The following is a 14,848-nucleotide window of genomic DNA, read 5'->3' as shown; positions in this document are numbered from 1 at the left end:
GGACATTTCCTTTTGGCAACTCTGGGCCCCCCAGAGGAGAACCACAAAGCAGTGGCACGTGTGCATTTGTGTAGGGGCCCATCAGACCATAAAAAGAGGAGGGTCCCGGCGTGTGCCTCTGTCGGGGAGGGGTTGAGCGCACACATTAATGTAATAAACCGCCAGTACATCTGCTAAGCTATCTGCACATCCTCCAACGAAATCCACCAAACCCAGGCGCTGAGCCCTCCCACAATAAAATCCACTGGGATCTTGGTTTCATCTCATTGGTTGGGGATGCTGCAACAGGGGGGGCGAGAACAATAGCATCATTCCGGCATAAAAAGAGTGGAGCTATGCCTTGGAGACGAAAACATTTCAGCAACAGAAGGATCGATATACTGGGGAGATAAAGTCCCATAAGCCTCTCGTGTTGCCATATTTTTAACAAACCTGGATACTCCAGACTTCACCCACCTCCCCGAAGTGCCTTTCTGCTGTTACTCGCCAAGATGCCCAAAGGATTCCTGGTAAAAAGAAACAAGAAATCTGCACATGTTTCCTACAGGACTCGATCGGACGAAGATGACCTCCAGGAGCCACCCACCCTATTTGCCTTGCCGAATCAGACTGACCCCTCCCCGCCGATGTCCGTGGCGTCCAGTCCAGACCGAGCCTCAGCGTCGCCGGACTTCACCGCAGCTGACGCTCCGGTACAAAGACTGGAGAAGCTGGCACAGTTTGGTAACCCCGAGACAGTGTGCCAAGCCATCTACAGCCCCACCCGACCCATCAGCAAAGAGCACGACCGAGGATATTTTGAGCGAAGTTTCAATCTGGGCTCGCCTATTTCTGCCGAGTCATTCCCAACACCCGCCTCGCTTTCCGGCCTGGACCATCTTCTGTACGCCCCGGTCGACCTGAAAATCGGCACCAGCAACAGCAGCCGCAGCGGCACCACCAGCATTAGCAGCAACCTCCCGGGACCAAGCAACCGGGTCGCCATCAAACGACCCGCAGCCGATGGAGCAGAGCGCAAATCCAAACCCGCCTCAAAGAAACCCAAAGCCATTAGAAAACTCAACTTTGAAGACGAGGTGACGACTTCTCCGGTGCTTGGGCTTAAAATCAAAGAGGGGCCGGTGGAGGTGAAGCCGAGGGCGCAATCCTCCGGAGGAAACAAACCTTTAGGGGAGTTTGTGTGTCAACTGTGCAAAGAAGCGTACGCGGATCCGTTCTCTCTGGCTCAGCACAAATGCTCTCGCATAGTCAGAGTCGAGTACCGGTGTCCTGAGTGCGATAAGATGTTCAGCTGCCCGGCAAACCTCGCCTCTCACCGCCGCTGGCACAAACCCCGGACCACCGGCGCCCCGGCGATGCTACCCGCACAGGGTATCAAATCTGAAATAGCCAAAATGCCGCCCATAGGTATCAAGTCAGTCTCCGACGAAGCCAAAGACATGAGTGACAGAGACACCCCGAGTCCAGGGCTGTCCGAATCAGGCTCTGAAGATGGTGCATATGACTGCCAGTACTGTGGTAAGAGGTTTAAGCGACAGGCATACCTAAGAAAACACATAATGGGACACCAGGCCCTGCAAAAGAAAGTGCTGGAAGAGCACGGGTTTCAAACCAGCGACCGCGCGATAGAGCAGGCTTCGGTGTCAGCCGCCGCTCCCTCCTCATCCTCCTCTTCAGCATCATCATCTTCTTCATCCTCAGAGGAAGCCTCAAACCAAAGCCCCCTCAATCTGAGCCCGGTGGACTGCCTGCTGTGCCCGGTGTGCGGGGAGAGTTTCACCAGCAGGGCCGGCCAGGAGAGACACCTGCGCCTCATGCACTCCTCCCAGATCTACCCGTGCAAATACTGCCCCGCCACTCTCTACAGCTCACCGGGGCTCACCAGGCACATAAACAAGTGCCACCCCTCGGAGAACAGGCAGGTGATCCTTCTGCAAATGCCGGTGCGCCCCGCCTGCTGAAGACAACACAGAACTTGTGCCTTTGATGGGGGAGAGGGAATGAAAATGATCATGATTACAAAAAAATGGAGAAAAACAAACAAAAAAGTTGCTCTGGGGTGAGAAAAAAAAGAGGAAAAAAGATAAAAACACAAAAAAGTTTGTGTCGCTCACTGCCATAACTTGAGGCCAATGAAAGGCAGAGCTGTTTGATGTTTAAGTGGTGTATTTTCCATGCCAATCAGTGATTGTTGAATGCTTGTCTCTATATTTGAAGTACACATAGGCCTATTTTGGGATTTTATTTCTCAAATTAGTTTATCAAGAAGAAGAAGAAAAAAAAGAATACAAAGCGTTAGTTTGACTGTTAAAGGGTATTTTTCTAGGACAGCACATGCTCAATGATAGCTTCTAGACCTAAGAAATGTCTTAAAATTCTCAGAAATCCTTTTTCCCCCCCGTCGAAGTCTCTTGAATTCACCGACCGTGACTGCTCCATCACTGTAGCTTTACGCCAGTTTGTGAATGACAGAACTTATCAACTTTGTCGTGGTGGAAAAAAACAAAGCGTGACTGAAGAATTCCCCGTTTAGTAGAACCACAAATGCCTTTAGTATACAGATAAGCCTAGTCTGAAATAGCCTACAGTACATACACATCCAAAATCCTGCTGTATAACTGCCTTAAAAAAAGTCAACATAGATTGTTTTAATTTTTAATGCTGGCACATATTTTATTATTATTGAAGATTGTTGCAATATTTTTCATCATATTTATTTATTTATTCTAATTATTTGATGTAACTTATTGTTGTGTTTGTCGTGATTTTCCTTCCCTGTGAATCGTTCTGGCAGTTTACATGTCGTATAGCCAAAATGTTTTTTCTGTTTCTTTTCTTTTTTGTTTTGTTTTTTATTGGTCAAATTTATGAGTTTGTGATAACTGTCGTGGGTCGGGTTTTAATCTTCAATCTCCACAGCTCTTGTAAGAAATAAAAATCCAAACTGAAAAAAAAACAAAAAAAAGGAAATGAAAAAAACTTAAAGCTCTTACCTTAGATGCAATCTTTTTTAAGGACAAGTTATTTTTCTTAAATGTTGGCTTTTATAGCGCTTTGATTGTATGTGTATATCGTTGTTGTCTATGGAAATAAAATATTTTCAAAAGGACACGTGGTCTCAGAGCTTGAACTTCACAGCCTTATGAACTTTATTTCAGAGAAATCTATGTATCTTCCTTCTTCTTTGGATGGACTATCATATCCAACTACTGACGCGGCTGCCTTGGCGTCCTCGGACGGACTATTAGTAAAATAACACACTTGTCCATCCAAGGTTTAATCTCCGAGGAGCTTTTGTGATGTTTTGATAAGAAATGATCTTGCAATGCCAAGATAACTTCGATGAACATTAAAAAAAATACTTAGAAACAAGTTACAACACCAAGATGTTTGAACTGATTTTGCAGTTTTGTTTTCGGTGCATAAAACTGAAAAAAGTTTCGAGCGCACATCAAAAACACTTCATTTGTCTGTCTTAGTAACAATAATAATAAAGTCCCCACCTTTGATTTATCTTGTATGTTTTACTTGCATATGAATCTAAGACACCATTTGTCTTAATAAATTCACAGACAACGCAACTTTTTTTTATGTCCCAACAGGTTTAAAGTCGGTTCTCAAACTGGTGTTTGAGAGTGGTGTCTATAGTTTCATTTCACGCTAAAAAACAAAAACGAAAATCAAATGTCAGCTTTTAAAATCCGCAGGTTCAAAACTCTAGAGACTCCAAACTTGCTCAAATCTATCAAATAGGCCTTACCGTGAACGACAAAACGTCAGAAACTCTCGTGACGAAATCTTCGCACCCCCCCCCTTTATCAGACCGATTCTCCGTAAATCATTGCTACAGAGGCTCAATAGACGCCGTGTCGCTGCCATAGAGAACCACTTACGGCCTTATCATAAATCCCCCCCTTAATACCATGTCAGGACATGACGGGAGGACAAAGAGGTGGTGGATCAGCGCTCACCTCTGGCGCAGTAAAACATCTGTCTGCTTTGGAAAACTCTCACAGCTCGATTTTTCTTCAGTTCCATCTGATTTAGGACACATCAGGGCACAGCTGATTTTATATCTGCCCAGTAGAACCCCTAAAGCATTAAGTGGGTTGTAATTCAGCAGGGAGCTTCCAATTGTGTCACTTTCGACTTAAATCACAGATACAGTTAGCATAATGACAACGTTGACCTCAGAACATCATCACTTATGGGGGGAGGAAAAAATTCTATCTCACCTTCAAACCAACTTTTACTCCTCATCTTTCCCAGTTTCTGCACTCTTATTAATATTATGCGCCTGTCTGAGGCAGAAGGAGATCACACAAACTTTTTCAAATGAGCATCTCTCTGCCTCCAGGCAACGCCGAAAATATAGCAAGAAAAACAGATATCTGAAGTGTGAAAATTGACCACAGCTAGTGGGATAACATGAAATAATACAATAAGATAGTAATCACAGTGTCAGCTTGTTCTGTTGCAACATATTTCAAGTCAATGACTGAGCCAAACAGAGCTGAACCCAGTGAAAATGAGGTAACATTAGGATTATTTCTCACACACACAGTTTCAGGGCTCCAATTATGGTCAAGTGCTTCTCCTGCGTCTTTATGTGGCCCAGGAGAGGTAGGGCACCTGTAGGTGCTGCAGCCATTGCACCTGTACCTCCCGATGAGCTTCCATTATGCTGGCCTGCTCTAAGTAGGGCTGAGCAGCAGGGGAGACAGATGGGAGGAGGGTCAGGTTACCCCCGCTGCCGCTGCTGTTAGCACGGCCGGGCCAGGGTCACAGAAAACCCCATGGTAACAGCACCATCATGAGCCTACACAATAATAAAAGCCCTCATTTTCAACACATCAGTTAACAGAGTGAAAAATAAACTGTGTAGAATTTCAAAAATGATTTAATGAAATGTTTCAATTTTCACATTTCTAATGAAGATAGCAGGACTTCGGCATTTAAAAAGTTTGATATGTTGACAGATCAAGATGAAATTTCAAGCTTTTTTTCCTCTCTTATACAAAGATTATATTACAGGCATTAATATATTCATATTAGGGGGCAAAGAGGCCTTCAAATTTGACACAATGTACAAGGATTTCTAAAACAAGAGAAAAAAAATAACATATCAAGACTAAGACTAACAAATTTTTCTTCACAAATATAAGACGCACAATCTTATCTTGGTCCAAACACCTCCAGCAACTAAGCCACTAAACGAGGAGAACATATCCCTTCAACAGGCATTTTCTATAACCTACAATCTTTAGATCAACATCTTGGGTGGTTCCTTCAAGTGGCTTTGGGGGGGGAATAAAAATCATAGGCGTGGTGCAGGCCTATAGAACTATACATTCGTTGATAAACAAAAAGCCCAAAAAACAGGCGTGTGGAATCTCCGGCTGTTTGGATTGACCATATTCTGCTTGAGGACTGAACAAACAAAAGGATGTGAGCTGTGGGAGAAAGAGGGCATGGGCAAAAGTAAGGCATAGTAGTGCAACAGATGGGGATAGTGTTGTGGCTTGGGTGGAGCCTTCAGGGGGCGTGTAGTCCGAGTGTGTGATGAGGGGGGGGGGGCACACCTGGCTACCATGACAACCTGAGCAGGCAGGTTGAAGGAGTGAGAGCGCTGGCATGACTGTTGCTAAGAGGGCTAGTAAGAGTTCAGCGCTGGCATGCCACCTCATGCCCCGAGCCCGAGCCCCCCCCCGGACGACAGGCCTCAGGAGGCCACGTGGGGAGAGGATCATGGGAAAATGGTGGAGTCTATTGTTTTTGTGGGAGGCACAAGACACTGACCTTTAGAGACGAAGGGGAGGAAAGCACTTTGTTTTAGACTGCTAACGAGGAGCTGGGGTTCAAAGTGATCTCGGTTTGCCTCATGTTCATGTGATGAACATCTAAGTTAAATCTCATGATGTGGGTGCAGTAGTGGTGGTGTGGGACATCATCTTACTGTAGAGGACAGACATTACACAGGCACTGTGAGAAGCTCCCTCAGATACAGTCACACAGGCTACACACACTCAAATACTTTCATACAAGCACACACACCAGTGCATGGAAATAAGATTCACCTGAGGCTCTGGCGGTATTTTCCTCTGAACAGCACAAGAATACATAATATAACATATCAGCAAAATAATCCTCTCAATATACATCTAGCAAACACACGAGATAATAAAATTTAAAGCAATTTGAATTAAAAAAAAAAAAAGAAGAAGAACATTCGATGCTAATGATGAAAGTGAGTGCAAAAACGTTGTTTGGGAATGTCGGAATGTCGATGTCTTAGCTTCACAGGACAGAGAAACGGATAGCAGAGGAAAGAGACAGGAGGAACTTATCTAATTACCGGACATAAGCCCAAGTTAACAACATCAGAAAACAATTACAAACGCAGTCTTTTCTCATTCCAGCAGAGTTGCATAAATCAAATCATGACACAATCTATTGGAATTCATTTAAAAAGGAAAATGAGAGAGGTAAAAAAAAAAAAAACTAAACCAAACAAACAAATCTAATTTCATCTCAAGCTAGAAAGACGTCATCGATTGTCCACTCCGGGTTCAAAACAATGAAAAAAACCTCTGACACTGCAGGGACTCCGTACCCAAGCAGTCTGTGCAGTAGTGCAGGGAGTACAAATCATCCAGGGGAGACGTTCCCCAGGGCATCAGTCTTTTCTTCTTTCCACTGTGGGAAAATGGTCCACAAACATCGTCCAAACTGGTGCTACAGGGCAGGACAACAGCTTCAGCATCATTCTGTCTCTACCTGAAGTGGAATCTTTGACACAGGAAGGTTGTGGCAGATGCAAAAGGAGGTAACAAGGCAGACATATTCATAAACAGATACCAATCTCTTGTGCAGTTTTAGCACAATTGCATTTACAACTGTGTTATTCAGTGCTTTATTACATTAAGTGTTGAAACAGGTTAGATAAAGAAACGGCATAAAGCAGTCTCCCATTCCCTTACTATAGTAAGAACTTTGTTTTTCTGGTGCTTTGAGAGTGCACTAGAAAAAGAGAATAAAAATGACATTTACATCACAGGTTGCTTTAAAACAGAGTCTTCCTATGTTGCTGAAACCACCAGGATGAGCATAAATAGTTTAGTCTCATGTCCATCTCAGTTAACACAACTAAAGTGAAATGCAGCGACAAAAATCAACGACAGCCACTTAAATTAAAAAATTTGAACCTACTCCAGTTAATGTTCGTATAAGACAAAAAAAAAAAAAAAAGGACAAAAAACACTCTTGCAGTCACGGCTGGGTTTGTGAGCTTCTTCCAGAGAAGATTAAAGGCTTCACTCTGGGAAAAAGGGGGACGGGTTGAACAGCTCAGTTGGAGGATTTGCTTATAGCGCTGGCAGATCGGCGGAGTTTCCCTGAAACTCTGTGTTTTGTGGAACGGGGCATGGTGGGAGAAACCTGATCGACTGAGTCTGTCGTGGTTGTCGTGGTGTTTCCCCCTTCGGTGCTGACGCTGCCAGTGAAGGATCCTGAGAAAGACATGGGAAAAGTTTGCAGACAGGGGGACAGCGATGGAGAGAGACAGAGACAGTTAGATGTGGCAGGGTTTCACTGGGCTTTGTTTCAATTGTACGTGTCAGCATGCTTTCTTCATGCTCTTGAAACCAACAATACCCAGTTCATAGGATTTTCACCCTCATTCAAAAACAAACTGAAAAACAAGAGTTAGGATTCAAATTAGTTTAGCTTAAGTTCATTAGAATTAAGGCAGCGAATAAAAACCTTTCAGAGATTACATGCCTTTTTCACATGCTGTAGAAAAGCAGAGCTTGTTAAAAGAGAAGTTTTTTCCAGATGCTTATATGATGTAAAAAGAGAGAACGTTTGCAGCTAAAAAAGAAAGTATTCAGTTCGCAGTGTGAAAGCAGAATGCTTTGAATGAAAATAAAATTAGACATTACGCTCTTGTTGTGAACATCGGGGCCTTCCCATTGTCAAGCATTGTCCTTTTACACAAAACCTTCACATCAATGATTACGTGATGGCAAACAGTAATAATGTGGGAGGTGGGCATGAAATGCTGGTGGGGACAATCAAGTATTGTGAACATCCTCGCTGTGCCCCTCACCAAATCCAAACTACGGGGCCCCCGCCCGTCTCGGCCCCATGCCTCGAGTTTAAACAACTTTTCTGCTTTGTTGAGATGGCATCTGGTTGCCTATTTTCTTTCCTATCCTTTTATTTCCTGCCATTTTTCGGAGGCATCTCAAGTTGCACCGGCTAAAAGGGATGGCAGATGGCTGGAGTAACAGACACTCAGCAGCACAGTGGACACCAGCAGCATCCAGGGCTGCAGCTCACTGGGAGAGGAGGCTGGGCTACGGATGAAACACTGGGTGTGTATTGTGAAGGCTACAGGGGAGGTGAGGGGGTCTGAACGTGCATTCTTAAATCTGCATATGAATATGAAAGAGGGATGTGCTTGGCTAAATAATGTAGGCGGCCTTATGGGGAGCAAATTCTGCATTCCTGTATTCGTCTATTCATTCCAACAGTAAACACAAACTAAAGATACATTTCAAGGACTGAAAAAAATCTATGATAAACTGGAGGAAGGGAATCAATTAAAGGCAATTTACACAAACTGTGTCGCACTTTAACGACTCAGGTTGCGTCAGTTTCCAAATGATGTGCAGGATTGTATGGGCTCGTGTAAGAATTAAGTTTTTCTAGTCAGAGTGAAGAAATAACCCAACTGTGCCATCATTACGGTCATTAGAACCCCACACCTTGACTCTTTGCTTGGCCAAAAACTGCCTTACAGTGATGTTCACTTCAGACGTACAAGAAGAAGGGAAAAAAAAAATAAAACATTTGAGAAAGAAAGAAAACAAAGGGAGTCTCCAAATGGCCCTGCAATCCCATTGGTCCCCACTGCAGCAGTTCAAACAAGGCTTTAGATGACAAAGACGTCTTCCAGTGCGGCAGGTGTTAGTCTCAGAGTCTGCCCCAGGCAAACAGGCACACTCCAACAGGAGGAAATGAGGAAAGGGGTGGAGGGATTGAGAGAGAAAAAAAGAAAAAGGAGAAAAGTGTTTGCTGGGGGAAAAGATAAAGGCGCTCCACATGCAGAAGCAAGGGCCAGAAGTGTAGCCGTATTGTTCATGCTGCTACTTAGTCAGGTGCTAATTGTCGCCACCGTGCATCACTCTCAATTACCAGCCTGGCCCAAACAGTAAGACATCCCGACATAAACAGCCCGGTTTCTCTTTCCTTTTCCTTTTGTCAAAGCACTCAGTCAATAAAGCTTGGTTAGTACCGAATGATAAAGGAGCGTTGGGAGGGAAAACAGCCAGGATGAGTGAGCGAGCGAAGGGTAGGTAGGTAGGCTGCTGGAGCAAAAAAAGCTTCCGGTCTGACCTCGGGCTTACCTTCACCACATATAGCATTTTGGATCTTTAAGATTTTTTTTTTAATCTAAAAGGGAAAAAAACAGAGTAGAGCATCATGTGAGAAAGCAGTGGACACACTGACACGGCATACCAAACTGCAGGAGAACACAACACGACGCTGCTGAAAAGGCACAAGTGTCTCAGAGGTTGGATGGAGGCAGATTCAGGCAGCGTGTGTGGTGTTTTGGTTAGTTGTTAACGGATTTTGGATGATGAGTTGATCAACAAGTGGCATTTTTCAAAAGGCCATAATGTCTGATGGTACCTGATAAATTGGTCAGTCACAGATTTCAAAAAGTAAGACCATTTTGAAAGCCACAGCACAAATGTTGGTCAGTTCACATGGAAACAACAGGCTTAGAAACATTTACCACCAATGTGACGAGCAGAGAGGTAGTTAGGGTAAGAGAGCAAAAGATGTTGGAGCACCTCAGAGGGTCACCGGAGCTTTTATGTGGTTTTATCGTGAGAGAAGTCTTGTTTTCTCTAGTGCAGTTAAACATTTTAAGAAGCACAGTAAACACCCCCCCTCCAAAAAAAGACAAAAACACTACAAAGTGAGCAAGCAGTGCAAAGAGTAACATAGCAAGGTCAGAGCACTGATGACGGAGAGTTCACATCATAGATGGGCTAGCTCATGCAGGAAGCCATGATGTTGGACTGAAGCTGCATGGTGAGAACGAAGTTACATTCAGGATATAACATTTGAGGTTACAGAAGATACTGACAAGCCAAGAAGGTAAATAAGTGGGTGGCTGACATGAGGGCGCTCAGGTGAGAAGCCTTACGGCAAAGTGGTGGCATACTGCAGGGGCGCTTTATTTAGTTTAATCAGCATGCAGGTACCGTACGTAAAATCAAAGCCTGCGTTGTGTTTAAAAAAGGGCTAAATGAAGCGCAACCCCTTTTCATTTGATGACAGGAGGGCTCACAGTGACCTAAATGAATGAATGAATGGCTGTTAAGGGGCTGTGGTTAGGCGTCATGCCAAGTGTGAAGGAAGCAGGCAGTCTTACAGTCCACTTTGGCCCAGGGGTAATCCATGTCCCAAACCATCCCCGGCCAACGCCTGCACGCTGTCATGGAGCATGGATGACATGTTAGTGGCAGCAATGGGAGCCAGAGCAGGATGGACAGACAGGCAGATGAATAGGAAAACTTGCATAAAAAACCAACACACACACACTGTCTCGCACATTTCTGCATAAAGAAAAGGAAGAGGAGAAGTGCAACACTTTTGAGATGGGTAAGATGAGGAGCAGTCGGCCATCACAGCCACATTTAATGCATATAAAAGACTGTATAAATATCAGTAGAGGTACAACACATTCAGACTCATTGCTCAAAGCGTATGAAACCTTTCCTTTGTGTTTGGAAATGCATTAAAGTAATGAAAACACACTAAACTATTTTTCTGCCAGGGGTTTGATATACAAACACTTGCAACAGCTTTTAAATCAAACTATCACTGATTCCAGTGTGTAAATGGATCCTTTTTTTTCTTTTTTTTTAGTAACAAAACAAAACAACCAGAGTATATAAATCTGGAATTCTGGAAACTGATCAATGTTATTTATTCATTTACTCTAACATTTAGTAGATCTGATAAACTATCCATTTGATAAAAGAAAGCTGACAACTGGGTCAAACCTCCATTTCTGTCAAGGGCATTTTTGTGACATGCTGGGAAAGGCTGTGATGCTGCATGAGGCAACAGTATTTCAGATAAACTCTAAATGGACAGTCATATACCGTATGCTCTTATTAATCTATTGATCAGTTAACACGTGTGTTTGATACCGCGGATACTCACCGTTTGAGGCAAACTGCATTCATTGGATTCATTGCATTTTGTTGTTCAATTTCAATGCTCAATCCAACATGTCACTGAACCTAAAATCTGGATGTTTAACAAACAAAAGGGGAGTTTTGTATTATTTTTTTTTTGTTGAACTTTGAAGCCTTTGCTGGCTGGCTATCCAGTGTTGTACCTTGATTCACGTGATGGAGCATTGTCCTGCATGCTGATATGATCTATATGAATTTGTACCAGTGTCAGAAGAAAGTATGTTCCAGACACTAACAGCTTTGTGAGATGTACCTCTGTACCTCTCCTCCACGCTGCCGAGGCCTGACTTGAAGTGTTGCCCTGTGTTCATTAGTGCCTCAGGACAGCTTCCTCCATCTGCTCCATCAAGAGCCACTTTTATTTAATCAGTCATAAAACCTTAGAAAAATCTGTCTTCAGGCATTTCTCGGTCTAATCTTAACATGAACTTGTGAATGATATTCAGTGGGGGTCATGATTCCTCCTTCTTTACCATGGCCAGGTCTCTGAGCACTTGACACCTTGTATTTCTTGAAAGTCCATGTAGGTCACAGTTCTGGAATATGGCGTCACTGGAGGATAACTGCGACCTGTTATGTTTACATTTATTCTTTCTCAATTATTTTGCATTTAATTGGCTATTTTCTTCTCTGTGTGCTTTTTGTGACCCTGTCAAGTATTTGCAACTAAATCTGGTGGTAAGACCTCAAAAAGCAAGCCTTTGTCCTTCTTACTGTGGCTATTTTGAAATAGTTGTATATATCTGAAATGCACACAACTCCGTGTTGGTTAAGTCTCTTATTTGGACATCTTAAAGCTACCTTATCATTAGGCTTACTTGAATATGAGATATTCATCACTAAAATCTGTCCTTCATAGCACAAATACACATTACCTAAAAATGAATAAATCCAACAAGTTTTCAAGTATATATTGTTTGGAAAGTTTAAATACAAACTATAAGAGTCAGACTATTTGGATAGAGCTTCTTGCAGGAGCTGCAGCATATGTCCCAATCATTATTCTCACTTCTGGCTAAACACTAACCTCTGATAAGCTACTTTATTTAGTCCTCAGCATCAGCAAGCAGAAACAAAGAGCAGTCCCTGTATTTCCCCTTTATGCTGTTTTTGTTCTGAGGGAGATTTTACACCTCTGCAGGAGAGATCGGCCAACAGTATGGAAATTTGGCTGACAACGTCTTTTTCTGCCTGAATATCACACCTGCTACAACTTGAAGTCCAACACATACAGACAGAAACACACACAAAAAAAACAGAAGACAGTTCATTTTCACTTGCCCACACACAATAAATAAATTGCATGCACTCTAAAGCACCTTCAAAATATATAAGCCCTGACATATTTGAAAATGATAAGACATCTGTGGTGTGGTTTTGTGGAGTGCTTTCCCCATCAAAACAGAATGTGTGTCGGGATCCAATAGAGTAGAAAAGTGCAATCTTGTATTGATTTCAGAGCTGTTGCAGATCGATCGGAGCTGATAGGAGTAGGAAGAACAAGATAAGACACGTTTTCCATCCTATTCATCATGAACTGATAAGAGGGCTGTGCTGACATCCGCGAGCTGCTGTTTGTCACTCAGATCTTTTAAGTGTTGGTGACTGAGCTCATGAAGACTCACACTTACAAACACACATACATAAATACATACATGCATTCTGCAACTGCCATTTAAAACACAGCTTATATTCACAGGAAAGTAATTGCACGGACTGACGCAGTTTGAAGACAGAGGAGATGAAGTAGCGTGAGTGGGGCTTGAGGAAGTGGAGAAAGCAGAGTGTTTGAAGTCAGTCAGACCGCGTGAAGAGCCAGGGCCAGACGTTTGATATTCATCAGTGAGCGTAGGCGTTGAAGAAGCGTGAGGAGAATGAAGGGTGGAGGAGGAGGTGAAGGGGGCAAACAGGTGTGCTTAGAAGGAGGAAAGACTGATGTAGACAAAGAGCTAAGAAAAGAGGACATGAGAGGCAAATGCCCAAAAGTAATGAAGCAAGAGTGAGATGAGAAAACGGGGAGCAAGTGGAGGTCGACAGAGGTGCAGTGTGGTTCATTTCTCACCTGTCCCGCTCATTGGATAGCCGGGAGAGGGGGAGAAGACCTGCGACGCAAAGTCTTCAAACGTCATTACTTCTCTGTGGTTCTGAACGATGGCCTCCAAGTAGAGAGCGCGCTCCTCGTAGCTGGATTGGTCTCGTTAAAGAAGAATATGATGTGTAGAATAATAAAAACAACCAGGCAGCAGGTGAAGCCTTCACCTGTCATTTAAATGAACGCTCATAAAACAATTTCAGGTCATAAAAACATATCCATTTCTAGCATAGTTCAGCAATTACAAACAAATACCAGCAACAATTACATGGTTTTATTGCAGCATTACAAACACAAACAGCACTACGAGATTTGGGTGTAGCTTTACCAGACTGGGCAGCTCCACCATCAGCAACCAGCCAGAAGCAAAGATGGAACAATCAGCAATGCCATACAGCCCCAAATGAGAATGCAGTCTCCAAAATAATCATAGAAAAAAGAATACACCACGACTGGCATGATGCTCAAAACCTCTCCTCTCCCTCCTCTCGTCCCTCACTCCTCTCTAATAGAACCCCTGCTGCAGGCAGCATGTCTAGGACCACCCTCCCCGATGTGCTGCCTGCCACTTCTCCGTGCCATCAGGGGGAAAATTGGAGCCATTTGAAATTCAGAGTGACAAGCAGTGACTGGGGCCTGGGCAGCCAGCATGCAGGATGGATGGCTGGATTTGAAATGGGAAAGCTCCAATAAATAAATAGATAAATAAGCCTGCAAAATGGCTGCTGAGTGAGGGTGGAAAACATTCTGGTGGCCATTATCATATCATTATCATGGATATATCCTGCTAAGTCTGTTGTGGAATGGAGGAAAAAGCTGGATAAAATATGATATAGGAAACCATTGGAGTAAAAAGGACTATTTTAAAGGCATATTGATAGTAAGTACTGTGAGATTTAACAATGCGTGAGCATGTTTTTAGAAAGAGTCTGATTATTTGCTGTGCACATGATTTCCTCACTGACGCCTGACAAATTGCTTCACAAATACATGAACTCACTGTCAAACACACGGCTCTAGTTGTTGAATGCTGATGCCCTCCTCCCCCTCATCTCATTAGGATTGCCAGGGTGGAGTGAAACTAGGCTGTTGCCGACGCCAAGGATGGACCAGGCTAAGCTGAGATAGGCTGGACTGGGCCGAGAGGCGCTGGTCTGGGTTAGATAGATAGGACAAGACATTTACTGGGCAAGCGGCCTGCTGTGGGCACATGCCGCCACAGCAGGGGCCAAGGCAGCCATGACCAATGGCTTTGAGGGGAACCATAGCAAAGTAGGGATGACGGGCACCTGTGCCGGGACACACCAAAGGATATGACAGCCAAGCTGCTCAGAGTAAGAGACAGACATTGACAAAGGGAAGAACAAGACAAAGGATAATGTATAAGACATGTTCCTAAAAAGTGCTTGATTTATTCTATGTAAAAAGTTCAAATCAAAATTACGGACCGATTAGAAATATTGTATAAATGGAAAAT

General features: G+C 43.6%; 2 protein-coding genes across 5 annotated transcripts in view; one reads left to right on the top strand and one right to left on the bottom strand.

The window, feature by feature from the left end:
• The first annotated feature begins 291 nt into the window (after positions 1-291).
• insm1b (insulinoma-associated 1b) lies at positions 292-3,074 on the top strand. The gene has a single exon (XM_072365954.1). It carries the CDS (start codon positions 492-494, stop codon positions 1,959-1,961), a length of 1,470 nt encoding a protein of 489 aa, XP_072222055.1. The 5' UTR covers positions 292-491; the 3' UTR covers positions 1,962-3,074.
• A 1,808-nt stretch (positions 3,075-4,882) lies between these two features.
• The window catches only part of ralgapa2 (Ral GTPase activating protein catalytic subunit alpha 2), a 90,051-nt gene continuing 80,085 nt past the window's right edge, over positions 4,883-14,848 (bottom strand). For 3 of the 4 annotated variants that reach the window (XM_072365623.1, XM_072365626.1, XM_072365624.1), the window contains 2 exons: positions 13,342-13,463; positions 4,883-7,508 (listed from right to left, as the gene is read on the bottom strand). In XM_072365623.1, the coding sequence (XP_072221724.1) occupies positions 7,348-7,508; positions 13,342-13,463 (283 nt within the window). In that variant the 3' untranslated portion in view covers positions 4,883-7,347. Of the gene's footprint in view, positions 7,509-9,410; positions 9,457-13,341; positions 13,464-14,848 lie in introns of all 4 variants that reach the window. The other variant, XM_072365625.1, reaches the window with a different exon arrangement.

This window comes from Leuresthes tenuis, unplaced genomic scaffold, assembly GCF_036924035.1.
Source record: "Leuresthes tenuis unplaced genomic scaffold, fLeuTen1.0.hap1 SCAF_15, whole genome shotgun sequence".
In the NCBI taxonomy this organism is placed as follows: domain Eukaryota; kingdom Metazoa; phylum Chordata; class Actinopteri; order Atheriniformes; family Atherinopsidae; genus Leuresthes; species Leuresthes tenuis.
Note: the sequence above shows the minus strand (reverse complement) of the source record. Positions and strands in the feature narration are given on the sequence as shown.